Here is a 17609-nt window from a genome sequence, read left to right as displayed (position 1 = left end):
TGTATATTATAGGCACTCCGCTTATTTTATGGAAGGAAAAAATACAGTCCTTGCTTTTGCAACAGGAATTTATCAAGAAAAACACTAATCAGGGAGGTTAAAAAAACTCCCAAGGTGCTATTAACAGATATAATCTGGAGAATGCGTAACTGTTGCTACCTTTGTTGCAGAGTCACTGGAGCTCATATCTACAGCAGCAAATCATTCAAATGCAGCCATCCGAAAGATGGTGAGTAGGAATTGCTTAATGGACTTGTAATCTGACTGAAACACTTGGTTGAACCAATGGTCCCCCATTGCAATAGGCTCCATAAAGTAGGCTGGGGAGAATTTTCAAATACAGCAAGTCAGGCTTTAAACATCAGTTGGATATCGGAGTTCTCTTTATCATAAATGATCCTATTGTGGTTACCATGGGTGGTTGGGCCTAAATTTCACTTTCCTTGTTCTTGAGGACTCAATGGGTTGAAAAAGGATGTCTTCATAAAACTCATTATTTGCTTCTCATTGAAAAATGTTGAAAGTATTCCAATTAGTTCCATTCATAAGGTGTTCTTGCAGATTTTTACGCTAATTTTTAGTCCTACAGGTCTTCACCAGACCAGAGGTTGTTTTGGTTTGATTTTTGCTTGTCTTAAATGCATAGAGTGCATTTAGCTTGTGTCAGTAGCTTTGGTAAGCTATACTGCTGAAGCTGGGCAGTCTGACTGTGGAGATTCTGAATGTTGGCATGAACTTCACATACAGAACACCTATAGTGCATTACCATTAAAGTAAATGGGCTTTATAGTTACAGGTGTTACCCATTTTGTGCACCCAAGTGCCTGTCCTGGTTTAACCCCAGCTGGCAACTCAGACCCACACAGCTGCTCGCTTCCTCCCCCTGGTGGGATGGGGGAGAGAATCGGAAGGGTAAAAGTGAGAAAACTCATGGGTTGAGATAAAGGCAGTTTAACAGGTAAAGCAAAAGCTGCGTGTGCAAGCAAAGCAAAATAAGGAATTCATTCCCCACTTCCCATCAGCAGGCACGTGCTCAGCCATCTCCATCACACATAACAGTGACTTGGGAAGACAAACGCCACTCTGAATGTCCCCCGCTTCCTCCTTCTTGCCCCAGCTTTATGTGCTGAGCATGACACCATATGGTCTGGGATGTCCCTTGGGTCAGTTGGGATCAGCTGTCCCGGCTGTGTCCCCTCCCAGCCCCTTGTGCCCCCCCAGCCACTCGCTGGTGGGGTGGGGTGAGGAGCAGAAAAGGCCTTGGCTCTGTGTAAGCGCTGCTCAGCAGTAACTAAAACATCCCTGAGTTATCAACACTGTTTTCAGCAGGAATCCCAAACATTGCCCCATACCAGCTACTAGGAAGAAAATTAACTCTATCCCAGCCAAAACCAGCATAGTGCCTCAGGAGCTTTTGTATCTAATAGACCTGAAATGCCACGTGTCTGGCTTAGAACTCTTTGTGGGTACAAGGTTTATGTGCCTTTCCGGATCAGACCCTTCCTTCCTTCTCCCGGCCAGTGGGGACACCATGAGACCATGTTTCCTGTGGCTGCTACGGGGAAGTAACCAGCTGATGTCTGTGTATTTTCAGTATGTCTCAGTGAAAACCAGTTTTGAAACTGTCTGTTTCTATTTGAGTCTAGCATGTTCTCTTGATAAAGATGTATTTTGGTGGAAATTTTTCTGGTTTGGGGCCTTGAACAACTATCTTGCTGGGGACTGCGTATAGTATCTCCACAGACAGCAGGAATATGAAGCCACCAGCTAGTTGCTTTCTGTGTTGGATGTTTTTTCTGTTAGCACATTAAAACCTATTAGAAAAGGCTGTTATAATAATTTTGGACCCCCTGTTTGTTGCTGATAAGAACCTGAAGCCTCTAAACATGGCTTCTTACTGCATTGAATTCTTCTGTAATTAATAGGTTTTGCCTGAGCAGAGACTCGAAGGAAAAATATCTGAGTAAGAATTTCAGGTTTGACCTCCTGGTTTCCCAACTGCCGTGTCCCGGCAGAAGGTGCCACGGGCGTGCTGGGGCGGTCGTCGAGGGCTGGCGGGGAGCAGTGCAGCGCGAAAGCCTCTGCAGAGCCCTGCGGGATGGCACAAACGGCTGCGTGGGGTTGGAGCCAAACCAAAAGAAGAGCAAGGGCTGTAGCAAAATCTCTGAAAGTCAATGGAGGTTTGAATAATTGTTGGCTGCTCCCTTCTATTGTGGTGTAGTAGAAGAAATAAATCATGCTTCCAAAGCTGACTTTTCCTAAAAGTGCAGTTCAGGTTTTGGATCTGCTCTTAGTGTTCTAGTTTCTCCTTTAAAAAAATTGGCTTGATAAGTTCACTGGTTTTTGTTTGGTTTTAAGTTAGTGGGATCTCTTGCTCATCTTCCCATTTGGTAGAAAAAATCTACTGCCTTTTGGGCCTTAGGTGATTTGCTTATTTGTTTTTAGCCCACAGCGTCCCACCTTCCATTTTGTTTTGCAGTGTGTTTGTTTTAAGAGTTTGGTTTTGTTTGGGGGTTTTTGGTGGGATTTTTTTGTTGTTCTTTTGTTTAATCATTGGCCAGAAGAACTGATTAAAACAGGAACTGGTGTGATGTATATTTGTGATGAAAATTCTCTAGGTAAATGAGAGTGAACAAAGTGTGTAAAGACCTGAAATTCCAACTTAATCTACGGATAGGTAGAGCCTTGATTTAGAGATGCATTTGGGCATATATTTGTGTGTAATAGCATAGATCTCTGTCCTCACTTTCTGACCGTTTGTTGACAGTGCTGTTTGAAGCACATCAGTCCAGCTTGTGGTTGAAAGCCAAACCATTCCAAATTCTGTAACTCCGTAGCAAGAGTGGATGAGCTAGTTACCTTTATCCATTTGAACGCTGTGTAGAGGGACTTTAATATTAGGATGACAATATAAAGCAGAAACAGTGCTTTGCTGAAAAGGAAAAATTAATCCCTTCATAAAGAATTTTGATCAAGACATAAGGATGACTGAATGACATTAAAACTATATTTTAAGCACTTTGTCCTGGCCTGTTTCAGAGGTACTTTTTGCCTTGGAGGCCCCTGCATAAGGCTGCATCATTCCCCATACAGCTGAGGTTTTAGGCTTAGCTTAGAAATGCAGAATATGGCCATGCTTCCTGATGGAGACCTACCTGCCATTCTGTCAGCAACAATACAAGAGCTGAAACTTCTCAGAAGCTGAGAAGCGATCACACTGCAGCAGAAATCTTTAGTCTGAGATGTGGGGTGAAAGCTGAGTTAATAAATTCAAACCTGGAAACAATTTGGTAATGTACTAGTCTCCAACATGGCCATTGATTTTTTGGGACCTGATGCCATTGCTTTCAAAGATATGTATTGATTGTTGATGAGGAATATCTAAAAATATCAAATAGATTGATCTCAAAATGTTATTAAAAAGGTACAATACAAGTATGACTCATGAGTGACTAATATAGAGTGGGGAAGAGTACTGAAGAGTATGGAACAGGTATTCATTAATTTTTGAAAATGCAAAGCTATAGCAGAAGTGAAAGACTATTTTCTTTCCTTCTTATTTACACTTACCACAGAAATGATACTGTGGGTAACAGACCAAGTGGAATTATTTTTTTTTTTTTTAAATTGCTGGGGGTTTTGTACTTGCAGGAAAAGATGCATAAGCTTTTGGAAGTTTATGAGCGACTCGGTGGTGAAGAGGATATTGTTAACCCAGCCAATGAGCTCATTAAAGAAGGACACATTCAGAAACTTTCAGCAAAGAACGGCACAGCGCAGGATAGGTATTTATTCCTGGTGAGTTCTTCCGTTACTCTCTTTATTTTCAGAGCTGTACTGTGAAATGGTACATTTCCATCTTCCTGATCTCAAATACAAAACGCATTCACCCACTGAGCCCAGCTACTCCTTCCGATGAGCAGCAGTTTTCTCTTGATGCTCTTTCCTTGAGGATTTCCTTCCTTCTTCCACACTTGTGCCTTTGCTGATGGCTTGTGAGGCTCCAAGGGGTCTTTCCCATCTGCTTCCTCAGAGGCTGCGTTTTTGCGAAGTGCCCAAGGAGGTGCGTTTCCAGCTGTACCACCTTGCCACATAAGATGGCCAGCTCTCGCTAACACTGATAGCTCTCATTTGCTGTCAAGGCCGTCAAAGGGGTACCAGAGAGAGGGGGAGAAGGGGGAAGTAACTGGCTGACGTGTTTCTGTCTGTCTGCTTCTTTCAAGTAATGATATCTGCGCCTAGCTTGCTCCTTAAATTCCTTCTTGAGAACTGAATGTTAGAGTAAAACCCACCAGAGTCCTAAACTGTAAAAATGCAGGCTCTGTCCAGCATGGGATGCCTTAACTTAAAATCTTCCCTTGTTACAGTTCAACAGCATGGTGCTATACTGTGTGCCAAAACTGAGGCTTATAGGCCAGAAGTTCAGTGTTCGAGAGAAGATGGACATTGCAGGACTGCAGGTTTGCATCTCTTCTTTTCCCCCGTTTTAATGCTTCCCCACTCGATAGCATCAGATCCCCTCTGAATCAAAAAACATAACAGTATCTGTATGTGGAAATAGAATAAAATTCTAAAATCCAGCTTTGGATCTCTGTTTTTTTTTAATTATTATGAGGTAATCACCCAAAGGTGAGTAAAAAAATGTGACTCTGCCATGCGTTGATTGAAAGCCTTCTCTTGTCACCTGACTCATACTGCAGCCACCTTTTCCCCCTACTGCTGTGGGGGACTGGCTGCTGTGATACAGATTCAGAAGTTCTGTAGCAAGATGAGTAATTATGGAAACAATCCTTTGGTTTTTCTTCTTTTTACTGTATTCTGAGTGATCATTTCAACTAAGTATTTCAAAGAATGAATATATTTGCAAGTCATTAAAAATGATTGAAAGACAATGGAGACTAGTAAGAAGCTGGCATGTTCTTTTCACAGGTCCAAGAAATTGCCAAGCAAAATGTGGCTCATACTTTTTCAATAACAGGAAAAAAGAGATCGCTGGAACTACAAGCCAGGTATGGTGCTTGTTCTGTCTTTCGAGGTTTGTGAATATTTGTTGAGAAATTTATGATCTGGGGGGTGTGTCTGTGCTGGTATGACACAGCTTTAAACCAGGAGATGAGCATCAGAGATGTGTAACTTACGTATGTAAGAGAATATGTTGGTCCTAAGGCAGAGTGTGTTAAAGTGCTATAGTGATTTGCTTTATTGAATGCTTACAATGGTTGTAATAGTGCTTGTAGGTTCCAATGTATTAATAATTCAAACATTTTTGACATATGGTAATAATTGAGGTCAATAATTGTTAATAATGTTTACAAAATAGTGGATAGCAAAGCTAAAATCTTAAAGGATATAAAGCTGTGAAGATGTGAATTGAATTTACAGAAAATACTGGAAGTAGAGTTACGATGTTTTCTGTATTTTTCTTTTAACAGGACAGAAGAGGAGAAGAGGGAATGGATTCAGGTTAATACAAAACCATTTGGGTGGAAATCACTATGCAATCAGCACCTTCTGTTTTTAAAATTATCTTTTTGGGGGTCTGAATTAGTGTGGGTGTGAAAGGAAGCTGGGTAGTCCAGTCTGGTGAAGCTGTTTATGGAGAACTGAGGAGCCACAGTCAGGGTCCCACTGCTGACCCACTGTCTCCAGGCAGTGAACAGGGGCTTCGAATGGATTCCTGTGTCCTGCAGTCCTCCAAGCCCAGTGAGAGAAGAGACTGAGGCATCAGAGATTAGCTTTGTATATTCTTGCAGTCTGACTTGTAGAGACGCTGTCTGATAGCAGTCTTTGTTTTTAGCTTAAACAGTGGTGAGTTAACACCACCACTCATAGTTATTAAGGCTTTTAAGTTTCCATTTCATTTATGCAAGTGTAAGGGGTTTTCACTGAAATGATAATCGTAACTATCTTCCTATGAGAGAATTTTTCCAAGGCTCCTTTTGTGACGCTCCTCATCTTTGCTGGAATTTTTGTCTCAGGTCATCCAAGCAACAATTGAAAAGCACAAACAGAACAGTGAGACATTTAGAGCTTTCAACAGCTCTTTTTCTCAAGAGGAGGAGCATCTTCCTGATTCCTCAGTAAGTACAAGTGCTTAATTCTCCTTCTTTGCTATAACAGTTTCACCAACAGTGAAACCAGATTTACACAGCTAACTTCAAAACAGTGTGGTCTAGTTCTAGATTTTTATATTACATTACAGTACAGTCAGCTCCGTTCCTCTGCCTCTCAAATGCGTATCAGTCATAGTTACTCAGCCATGCAGGTATGGAATAAATTACCCAGGGTAATTCAGTGCAAGAGACCTATCAGTCATGTTTTCCAGACTAGTGGCTCATTTAGCATAACAGGTGTAGTTCTTCAATGTTATGAGTGGTTGGCTGTCTGGAATGATGTTTGTGTGCCGGGGAGATTTTGTTCATTACCTTTCCCCATCTCTTCAAAGATGTGTTTCGGGATTATTTCTTTTTTCTTATTATTATTTAAAAAGTTCTAGACTGAAAAGGAAATTGGTGCATTTTAAAAGGATCTTTAAAATACTGTCTTATAGATAACAAATATATTTTGGAAAGAATACTCCTCAACTAAACACACGAAATAGTCTTGAAAGTTTATTCAGTTTCTCTACAACTGTAATGTGTTAGTCTATGCTGTGTTTGCTAGGAATTCTGTTTTGGAAATATTCACATGAGGATGATAGCAATATCTCTTCATTTGACTTGAAAACGATGGTGATAACCTTAGCCACAGACATTTGCCACAAGCTAAAGAGGAGAGGGCCTGGGAGTGGGAAATTTTTAGGAATTTCATGCAGAGCTGCCTCTGTGTTGATGATGTCAGTGGTCAAACGTAGTAGATCTTGGAGCACAGGGAGAGAAGGTCCATCTGCAGAGATTAAACTTGGGGATCTTTCTTTTTATCTTCCCCCTCCCCTGCCCTCCTAAACAGTTTGTTTGTTTGTTGTTACTTAACCATTTGTGAAACCTCTCCTTTCCCAGATCTGATTCAGTGACTCAGTAATGCTGGATTTTTATCTGAGTGATTTCTCAGGGGGCTCAGGGGTGATGTTAGATTTTCCTTTCATCCCAGCATTAACCTGACTGACAGTGGAAATCTTCACAAACCTCCGCAGAGTCTGGGTTCCTGGTGCCGATAGCAGCCAGCAATGAGCCATTTTCAGAATATGGCATAGCTTACTGATCATGAACTATTCACCAGCTAAAAATGCTTGGAAAAAAAACCAGAAAATAATCAATTTATGCCTATATTTTTAAGGTAACTCATGGCTGCTCAGATGGAAAAAATCTTCTGTTAGTAAGCAAACTTCTTTCTATCCAATTAAGACACCATGTCTGTTCAACTTCATTATTATTATCTTGCTTTGTAAATTCCATTTTATTTTCCTTCTGTGTTAATGGTGTAGCCACATGTTTATACTCTACTGGTTCATAAAAGTCAAGCAGAGCAGAAGTCTGGTTTATCTCCTGGCTGTGATATTAATGCAGTATGAACCTTAATTTCTTTTATGCCAGAATGCTAACCTGCATTTTTAGGAGATTAGTTTATCTAGATAATCAGTTTTGAAAACTGATGTCACAGCTAAATGTGGCAGAAATTGCTGTCAGTTAAAAAGAGCTGAAGGTAGTTCTGTAAGGAAAACTGGACAAATAGGGAGAGCATTCTTAGTAGCAATACGCTGCTGTAGGCAGCATCCACCATACATATCTCATCATCTTTATGGAATATTGGGCAGTGTGCTTTAGAGGAAAAAATGAAAATAATCTTCCTTTTTTGTTCTCATGAGTCAAGAAATAGATATGCATTCTTGGATTCCAGGCTGGATCTGTAACAGCTTCTAGAAATTGGACTCTGGTACTAATACGCCTGTAGAAAAATAGCCAAATTGCTTTTCTCCCATCCTTGGCCTTGATATGTTACAGTGCTTATGATTGATTCCAGTTGCATGACCAGTGCATGCCTTTGCATGCAATTCTTATCATGCTTTTGTTTTCCCTGCTGACTTACATAAGCTCATACAAGCATTAAGGGATGATCTTCAGCCTGTAATTTGCCTACAGAAGACTTGTGGTTTCTTGGAGGTGCAGAGATCTGACATTTGACCTGATTCTTAAGGTTATGCCTGTGCAGTAATCTACAGCAATTAATAAAGTCCCACCTGTCAGGAGGTGAATATTCAGAGTCATTGCCAGTCAGTCCCCTACAGGGTGACTGTAGCAGTCATCTTTTCAAGAAGTCTTTGCAGAAAGCTTTCAGGATCCCTTTGTGGCTTAGTTCCTTCAGAAAGAGGACGCTCGTTTCCCTGTTTTCCATTTTCATCTGCAGCATTTCAAGGCTATGTGAAGGGTTTTTTTAAAGGCGTCTGAAAATATTCCCAAGAAAAAGGACTTCTTTTACCACTGCTTGACCTCAGGACCCAGTTCATGTGTTATCAGAAGGCTGGCAAGGAGAAGTGCCACAGAGGGCTGAGCCCTGCAGAAGTGTCATCCCTAAGATTTGAGACTTGGGAGTGCTTCTGTTAGTTACATCATGATTTTTAGATCCAGTTAAATCATCATTATTTCCCACCCCCATTTCTGTTCCTACTCCTAGCTCTGAGGTAGTTCTGACACACACGTGAAGAAGTGTCTTCTACCATACCAGATGTTACACACTTTGAGTGGAAATGGGAACATAAGAGGGAGAAGCCTTTTTGAAATCTTTTCCAGGTTAAGAGTTAAGAGTTGATTTTTAGCACATTATTCCAAATAAATATTAAAAGGGCGTGGGGATCTGAACAGGCAACTAGAGAAATTTAGTCTTTTCCCTCTTTAAATACTCTTTAAATTCTGATAGGGAGCTACGCTGAATGCTTGGGAGGGAGAAGGGCAAAGAAGGACACTTGCTGGGTGTTTTCTTGATCTCTCCTTCAGACCCCATTTTTCTCTCCACATTTTTCATTTCCTTTCCCAAGTGTCACAGCACACAGGGTGTCCTTTTACTAGGCAGAGGGATCTAAATACCTGCGTTGATTAGGGTTCCAGTGGATGAAACCCCTTTCCACAGGATTGGGGAATAAATGAGGTGAAGACTTTAGGGTTGCTGGGTTTTTGTAGAGGCAGAACTAGACCTGAGTTGAGTCCATAATGCTTTCCTTTAATTAAGTTGCATTCCCTGAGGAAGTGCTCCAGGGGTGGCACAGCCCTAGCCCCAAGGGGATGCATTTGCTTTTTCACTTGTTCTCAAGAGTCCATTGATTGTGTTAGTATATAAATAGGTACAACTAGGGATCAGAATGAATAGCTCCTCAGTTTGGCTGCTTACTCAAAGCTACCGTTCAGGTTGTTTCTAATAACAGAGATTAAACTTTTTTGCTTTCAAATGGAATGAAGCTAGAGTGCAAAAACACCCTGGAGATTTGGATAACCTCAAAATATGAGATGTTACCTAACTGGTAAAGGAAGAATGATCTATAGGAATAACAGGATAATTTATCATAAAGAGTCTAATATTTTGAGAACCCTCTGTAAACTAGCAAACTCCCTGTAAATGATGGGTGAGATGGTTTTCCTTTTAGAGTATAGCCTATGATTTTGGTGTATATAAGTTTGTTAGTTGCCCTCTATATGTATTGAATACATACAGATGCCAGTTAGCATTTATTAAGAAATTAAGAGACGTAATTAAGAAAAACTTAACTGACTTCTATTTGAATGGAATATTCTTCATCCTCCCAATCCACTGACTACACAAAGCATTTGCTGGTTTGGCTCGCAGGGCTCCAGTGGAGCCGTGTAATTCCGAAGGTGGCCGTTTGCTTTCTGCAGTGCTCACCGGGGGTAGGTACACCCTGCACTGCAGAGCAGTGCCACTTCACAGCCAGCCCAGTGTTTGAGGGTGGCTGAGCGTGTGTGCGATTAAAGTGTATTCACAAGCAAGTAGTTGAGGGGCTACAAGCAAACGATGCCGTGTTTTCTTTTTCAGTGTTTAATATATTTTAGGAAGAATGTCCATGTTGAAATTGTCCTGTCTCGTTCCGTTCCCCTCAGATAGCCAGCACCAGCTCGGTGGAGTCGATGCCAGGAGCAGATGGTGGTGGTGCATTTGGAGGGGTAGGTAATTTGAAGCTAATACTTCTGGTGGAGCAAGATGTGGGTGGGTTATGTTTCTTTTGTAGCAGGAAAAAACATCGGAGATGCTTCAATATATCAGTTTATATTCTGCTGTGTGTTGCTGCAGCTATGCTGTCCTTAACTTCTTGGCTAAGTTACACCCACAGCTACCTGCAGAGCTTGCACCCTCAGTGGTTTTAAATCCTCCTGTTCGAGAGACATGCTGCACATGTGTGTGAACCTAGTTAGGGGGAACCTAGCTGGAGGGAAGTTGATTGTTCCATTTGTAGCATTGGGGATTTTTGGGGAAGGGTTGTTTGTTTTTAAATTCTGATAGGGAGCTACACTGAATGCTTGGGAGGGAGGACAAGGAAACCTGGCTGGCTAATACTGTCACGTTGCGTAACTCAGGATTTCATCTCCAGAACCAAATTTTGATTAATGCTGCTTTCATAGTGTGCTTTTCATGTTTCTGCCAATACAGAGGAGGAGATGATAGTACTTTCATACATCTCTGGCCTGTAAGTGATTGGCTGCTGCAAAAGCAAAATATGCTTTTAAAGGTATTTTTCATTTTGATCTGTACAATGTCTGTGACTGCTGCTGAGTCAAACCAGAGGTTTTGAGTCCTCAATAAGTTCTATTTTTTAGCATTCTTATCCCTCCCTTCTAAAATGTCTTCTGAGAATAACATTTTCAGGAGATGCCTTAGGGTCAGCTGAGTTTACTGAAAAAAGCCCCAAGAAGAAGAAACAACAACCACCAAAAAAACCCCTTATCTGCTGAGACATACTATAGAATATAATGTATTAGCATGACCTTTTTAATAGCAAAGGAGCCACTTAGCAGGCTCTTCCAGACCTCTGGCCAAGCTACTTACTGGTAGAGTTTACAGAGTATCAATGAGGAGCTGTTAAAACAAGCCAGCAGCCTGACCTACACAAACAAGAGCTTATTAGAAGTAAGTGTGTGTATTTAGTGTACTCCTTGCTCTTTATTGTTTGTTCACACTTCATATTTTCCCTAAGCAATTTTTTATTTATTTATAGTCAGTTTTGCAGTTAAGTGCCCCTATTCCTTGAGTTACAGATATTATAGTGAGCTAGCTACTTAATGAAAAAGATGCTTTATATAGTATTTAACAACACGTAAAAATTTCTGTTGGTCTTAAGTTTCTTAGGGAAATGTAAATCTTAGTTGTAATTAAATAATAAAAAATTTAGATCTTTGTAGTTGATTGTAAATAGTTGTGTCAGTGATTTGCATGGTATATCTCAACATACTAAGTAATTTTCCTTAAGCTGTGTATTTAAAGAAAAATTTAATTCCTGAGATGGAAATAGAAAAGGAGTTGATCAAAAACACAAAGCTAAAAATACCCAAAATTGTGTATTTTTGATTCTGGAATATCATTCTGCTTTATTGTAGCAAAACATCAGCATGAGCAACGAATTCAGATGTTAGTTGCAGCTTTAGAAAATACTAATTTTTTCATTATGACATCCCTTTAGAAACATCTCAGTGAGTGCATGAGCAAGTACATTCTGTGCTTAAGAGCTTCCACATGCAAACCACTTGGTGGTAGTGGTGGTCAACAAACTAATATCTCCTTCCTGTGGTTCTGCTGACTCTCCTGAAGAGGCTGCTGGGGTTTTCTTCAGTGTTGCACGTTAGCATAACCAGGCAGTGAAAACCTACTGCAGGAAGTGCAGTCTGCTTGCTGTACAGCGTGGTGGTGACTGCTGCACTCTACTGCTGGCGTAGTTCATGCTCAACCTTCTGCATGCACGAGGAACCTACAGTCCAGTGGAAGACTGTCTTGTGCGTAACCTTGCGTGTATGACATTGGTATAGAGAGAAACAAACTAAACTATTGTGCTGCATTACAAAGTGCAAAGTATACTGTGTAATTTAAATTAATTTCTCACGTGTATTCAGCATTTCCAGAAGCACCTGCTGACGTTCTGCCCCATTGTGGGTGTCTCCAAATATGTAATTTGTAAATGGAAAATATCTGACTGTGTAAGCGTGATGAGAAGGAAAAGATTTGAAACCCTTTTGTTGCTCATGCATCTGCCCATGTAAGAGTCTCATCAGGCTGTGTATATGTTGCATGTACAGCATTGAGGCTTAATTTCTACCTACTGGTCCAGACAGAATGAAATATATAGCAAGTAATAAATAACAGAACAACAGCCTCCTGAGACCACTGGTTTTCTTGCTGTTCTACCAGCTCTTCAGTGTTTCTTCCCTGCTTTTCAGAAGCAAATGGAGGCTCCAGTGGTTCACTGATGATGTGATGTCTGCTTTCCTAAGCAGGCCAGCCACACGCCTTCACCTTGCAGTCACTTAGCTCTAGGCATGAGTTGTACTCTCACTGGGGTATACATTCTTTTTCCACCAAAATTTTAAAGTTGGAGGAAACTGTCAAGATTTAGAGCTATATGCAGCTGTAGGGTAAAAGGAAATTAGTGGTCAAAACAGCCCAGTTTGTAAGAAGTTATTGTAGATCCTGGCTCTGAACAGATTTATGCAAATGTTTGTTCCTGTAAGACTCACCAACTTCAAAATAGAGCTGGGTACGCCAAGAAAGATGAGAAATATGGCAGTTATTAAAGTATGTTAGGATCAAGATATTCCAGCTGAATCTAGGGCAGCTTTGTATTAACTTCCCTCTTAACATACATCAACAGTAAATAACGTAGCTAGTGAAATAAAGGACACAGTTGCAAAGTGACTGTTAGATTTCTTTTTGATGAACAAGGTTTGTGAAGTACAGTGCATGTCCTTGGTTTTTACACAAACTTCTCTGTTTGGATGGTGTATAGTTAAGAGTACGTGGCAAGGTCAACTTCCTGGGCCATCGCTGGGAGGGATGGGGTTACTGCCCATGCAGCAATATCTCATGGTTTTCACAGGGATGGAGAGCAAAGGGCTTCTTAATTCTTTCCCAGTGTCAGCAGTTAAATAACATTATATTGAATAAGTCTTTGTTCTATAATTGCTCATTGGAATTTGCCAAGTTGTAAAGAAAATACATTTTAATTTTTATTATCTTTTCTAGAGCTGCAAGAGCAGGGTTTCAAACTCTTGTGTTCTCACTGCATTCTCAGAGTGTTGAGAAATACTATGAAACTTTGCTGGTATTCATCAAATACTTAAAGACCTCTTTATACATGGCCTTTTTTGATTAGTGAAGTTAGTATCAAATGCTTGTTGTATGCTACAGCGCAAGTTAAAATATAGTGGTCAAAAATAAATATAATGGTCTAAAATAAAAGCTCATGTGTAACAGTCATAACAAATCTTGCCTGATATAATACCCTCTCTGCTTTCTTTCCTTTGTCAAATACATGGGTCATGTATTTCTGAAAGCAAATACTGTCCAGACTGTTTCACGTTGAGGAGGAAGCAAAATACAAGATTCATTAGAGGAAGTATTCAACTTGGGTCTTATCTGTGTTATAGAAACATGCATGTGGGTGATGATGGATGTTCCTATTGAAGTACCAATTAAATTAACCAATTTCCACATGAAATAGTCCGTTCAGTTCATGTTAGAGGAACTTCAGCATTTTTCCTATGCAGGCACATGTAGGTATTGAATGGAAGCCAAAAACTAGTTTTGTTTAGCATTCATCAAGATTATCTTCCAGTCGCAGCTCACAAGGCTAAATGGTGCCTTCATTTTTGCTCTTGCTGTTCCAGTAACACTAGTGAAATTGCTGTTAACATAAGAATCAAAAGGCTTGTTATGCTATATGCAAATTTCAACTGTTAAGAAAAGAAAAAATAAGGGCCACCAGTGAGAAAGTGCTCTGATCTGACAACCTAAGGGGAATCCAGCCCTAGCCAGTGGAAGGAAAATCAGTCTTCTAAAAAATAAACAGCATTGTCATCAAAATCAGGCTGAGAAATGTCTGACTTTAGCCAATATATATAATACAAATAAGAAAGTTACTCTGTAGATTGCTGCTGATCAGTAAAAGCTTTTTGAATCGCCTTAATTATGTGCCTTACTTGGAGGGGTCTAATAGAGTCTGAAAGGGATGTTTTTGCCAGTGATTCATCCAAGGCATTGTTCAGTTGGTGTAATTCAATGTTGTACTGGTTACATCTGGTTCTTCACAAGAAAAGTGAAATACCCACTCGCTTATGTGTGGGGGAGGACTTGGATTTGCAGGCATTCTGCTTTGCTGAGCAGTTAATATGTGTGTATATGGGGGTATAGTGATTTTTCTGAATGAACAAATCTATATGACTGCTTCACCAAGCTGAGTTCCAAACATCCTGTGTACTTGTAGTCAAGTTTGAAACATTGCTATTGCAGCTATAGAAAGGATAATAAAAATTAAAAGTTCCAATCCAATTAGAAGTAATTAGTTGTGGTTTTATTGTGTAATGCCATTACAAGCCAGGGTGGTTTCAATAGCTCTGCTGAAAGACAATGTGCTTTCCTCTGTAACCAGGGAAGGGCAGGGCAGAGACTTAAGGAGACTGAAAGATGGGTGAGTGGTATCAGCTTATAAAATCTGATTTTTGGGGGTTTTTTTGATTGTCCTGAAAACCTGTATTAGTGACTTCTGCCAGTTAGTCATAACCACCAAGGTGAGAGCTTAGGGCAAATGGGAGGATTTCCCTCGTGCTGGTGACACCTGCCTGGTGATCCATGGGCAGCCTCTGCTAACTGTAGTTGCCTTTCATCCCACCCCCACATGCCCACATCCTTGTGTTAAATAAAGGCTTTGAAGAAGGGGAAAGTTGTTGAGCCAATTGTTCTCTCTCAGGAGGACTTAAATTGTGACTTAGTGTGGTTTAAAGGGGGGTGTTGTCATGGAGTCCAGAATCTGTGTAACCTGCAGTGGGCCTGATTTTCACCTGGTTGATTTTCAGAAAAAATGTAAAATACCTCTGTTCTTTTGATTTAGACAAAATGTTTCTTCTCCCAGTAGTTTGTTAAATGAGTGTGTCAAACAGATGAAAGTGAAGAGAGTTATCAAACCTATTTTCATCAAAGAGCTGTGCAGGAGGAACATGATGCAGTCATCCTTTGGGCTTGGGTCTCCATGCAGACGCTGCCCAGCTGGGGGTGCCCCAGGCTGACCCCCAGGGAGCTGCTGTTTCCTTACACATAGCCATCCTGACTAGGAACGAAGAATAGTATTTATTTATTTTAAAAATAAAACAGGGTCTACATGAAGTTCTATGTGGAGCTGTATTTTTGTGACCTGCACATTGGCATGTTCATGCTCTTCAGTTTATCAGAAAATTGTACAATTGGGCTTAATTATACCAAGTGACTCTAAGTACCAGCTTAGGTGTTTAGCTTAAGAGGCTAAACTTGTTTGACTATCTGTACAGCTGATAGAAAGTGTCTTCTGCCCAGAGCAGGTGATAGCAGGTCCCTGGTGTAGGTGTCCCTATCTTCCTGAGGAGCTTTATGTTTCATCATGGGCTGGGAGGGAGCCTAAAGAAACTCCTCAGTTAAGCATTTGAAGTTGGGTGGTGCAAAAATCCACTGCCAGCACCATTCATGTCTTCAGTCAAGCCATTTTTCCCAAAACCTTCACATCTCCTCCCCACAAACAGGATTGTTTACAACGCACTCACAAAGTCAACAACATCTTCCTTAACCAAGTCACATTGCAGCAGGGAGGAAGAGGTGAGTGCTGGAAGGAAAGCTCTTCTTGAGAAGCCCCCATGGCCAGTTACTCTTCCTCCCTGCCAGCAGATGGTGAGATGAGGTTGCTCAGTGGAAGTAAGGGCACAAGTGAGCAGAGAGGGAGTTGAGGAATTGGCTTTGGCAATCTGAGATCACATAATACCACACCAGAAACACCTGGTGGCTGAGCCAGCCATCCCACCATAGGCCATCAGCAGAGTTGACCTGAATTCTTTTCTAAAATGGTGTGAAACCCAAAGAGGATCTTTGTCAGTAGAACTCTATGAGCTGTTTTGCGACCTTTTTCTTTTTTTTAATAAAAAAATCACGTAATTGCACTTTTTATTTCAGAGTGATTCCTGTAGGAAATCTTCCAAATCCAAGCGAGACAAGGAGAAACAGGCTTGCAAGAGCTGCAGCGAAAGCTTTAACTCCATCACTAAAAGGCGGCACCACTGTAAGCAGTGTGGGGCAGTAAGTATCAGAGTGCACTCAGCTTTTTAGTTTCTTCTGCACAGACCGTTAAAGAGAATTTTTTATTTTTTCAGTGCAGGAACTAAAAGATGTTCTGGTTCATGGCAGGTCATTGACAGAGCAGATCTTTCCACTTGCTCTACTCTCTGGGAATCGGAGGAAAAAAGAGCAAAACTCTGGCACAAGAAGCCTAGTCTGTGCTATTTTAAAGGCAAATACAGTGCCTCAGTGGATAAGAAGAAAGGTGGTGCCTTCCCTGGGGATATGCATGTATCTGGGGAGGGAGTTGTCCCCTATGTTGTTGCAGAAAGAGGGGGGCCTTCTGACAGCCTTACTTCACACAGCAGCTCTTTCTGGGATGACCAGCTGAACATACAGTGTTCAAGATGGACGGGTGGTTCTTTCCCTAAATCCGAGTTGTCAAGAATTGCTTGCACCAAAGTGGTTTCCTCCTGCTTGAGAAGTCAAAAAAAACCAGTCCTTGAGCTTCAAGGCCAGGTTACTGAAGTGCCATTAACTGACAGCTTAATTCTCAGTTTTTTTTCTCAAAATCACAACCACAGCCAAGATGAGATTGATTTCTGTAATATGACCTGAAGCCTGCCTTCTGTGACTTGAGTTTCATAGTTCAGTGTTCCTAATGTAACTAGTACAGAATAATGTTATTTAAATACCATTATTCATTTGAAGTGGAGATAAATTTTCAGCTGAAGAGAGACCTAAATGCATAGTTAAGATGTTTAAAGAAACCTCAGTCTCAGCAATTGAAATAAAATACTGTGGAGGAGACACTTTTACACTGGAGTTGGGATTTTCAACCTTCCGGGTTTGTTTTTATTAATAATCACTAAAATAATGAAATACATTTCTGGAGGTTTAAAATGTACCGTTGCAAAGTTCAGTATTATTCAAGAAGTGAAATAATAGCTTTCCCCCGTGGACAGAGAGATAACAAGAATTAATACTGAGCGTTGCAATGGCACATTTTAAACCTCCAGAAATGTATTTCGTGATTTAGGTAATTGTCAAACAACGACTCATCATTAATAATTTATTGTTAAACTGTTATTGGTTATGCGATGTTTTGTGATGTGGCAATAGCACTCAAATTAAGTGAATTTCTCTCAAGGAAAGACTATCATGTTTCTAAAAATGCCAGCTTGCTTTTGTTTATATAACTTGGCAGAATGGTGCTTCACTTAACAGTTGCTGAATTAAGGCAGTTACCTTCATACAGTAATTAACGACTTGCAGTGCAGTATGTAATAACATAGGCCTGTACTGAAGGGCATTTGTGGGGTGTTATTGTACAGCAGCCTCAGGCTGGATGTCGAACCGGGCTGGCTGTCCCCGCCCTGCACCCC

General features: G+C 40.7%; 1 protein-coding gene across 6 annotated transcripts in view; it reads left to right on the top strand.

The window, feature by feature from the left end:
* FGD3 (FYVE, RhoGEF and PH domain containing 3) overlaps nt 1-17609 on the top strand; it is a 111931-nt gene that overhangs the window by 83601 nt on the left and 10721 nt on the right. For all 6 annotated transcript variants that reach the window (XM_074879851.1, XM_074879852.1, XM_074879854.1 and 3 more), the window contains 8 exons: nt 171-229; nt 3652-3798; nt 4368-4460; nt 4930-5009; nt 5433-5463; nt 5979-6080; nt 10047-10109; nt 16123-16245. In XM_074879851.1, the coding sequence (XP_074735952.1) occupies nt 171-229; nt 3652-3798; nt 4368-4460; nt 4930-5009; nt 5433-5463; nt 5979-6080; nt 10047-10109; nt 16123-16245 (698 nt within the window). The remainder of the gene's footprint in view (nt 1-170; nt 230-3651; nt 3799-4367; nt 4461-4929; nt 5010-5432; nt 5464-5978; nt 6081-10046; nt 10110-16122; nt 16246-17609) is intronic.

The sequence above is a fragment of the Strix uralensis genome, chromosome 10, assembly GCF_047716275.1.
Source record: "Strix uralensis isolate ZFMK-TIS-50842 chromosome 10, bStrUra1, whole genome shotgun sequence".
In the NCBI taxonomy this organism is placed as follows: domain Eukaryota; kingdom Metazoa; phylum Chordata; class Aves; order Strigiformes; family Strigidae; genus Strix; species Strix uralensis.
Note: the sequence above shows the minus strand (reverse complement) of the source record. Positions and strands in the feature narration are given on the sequence as shown.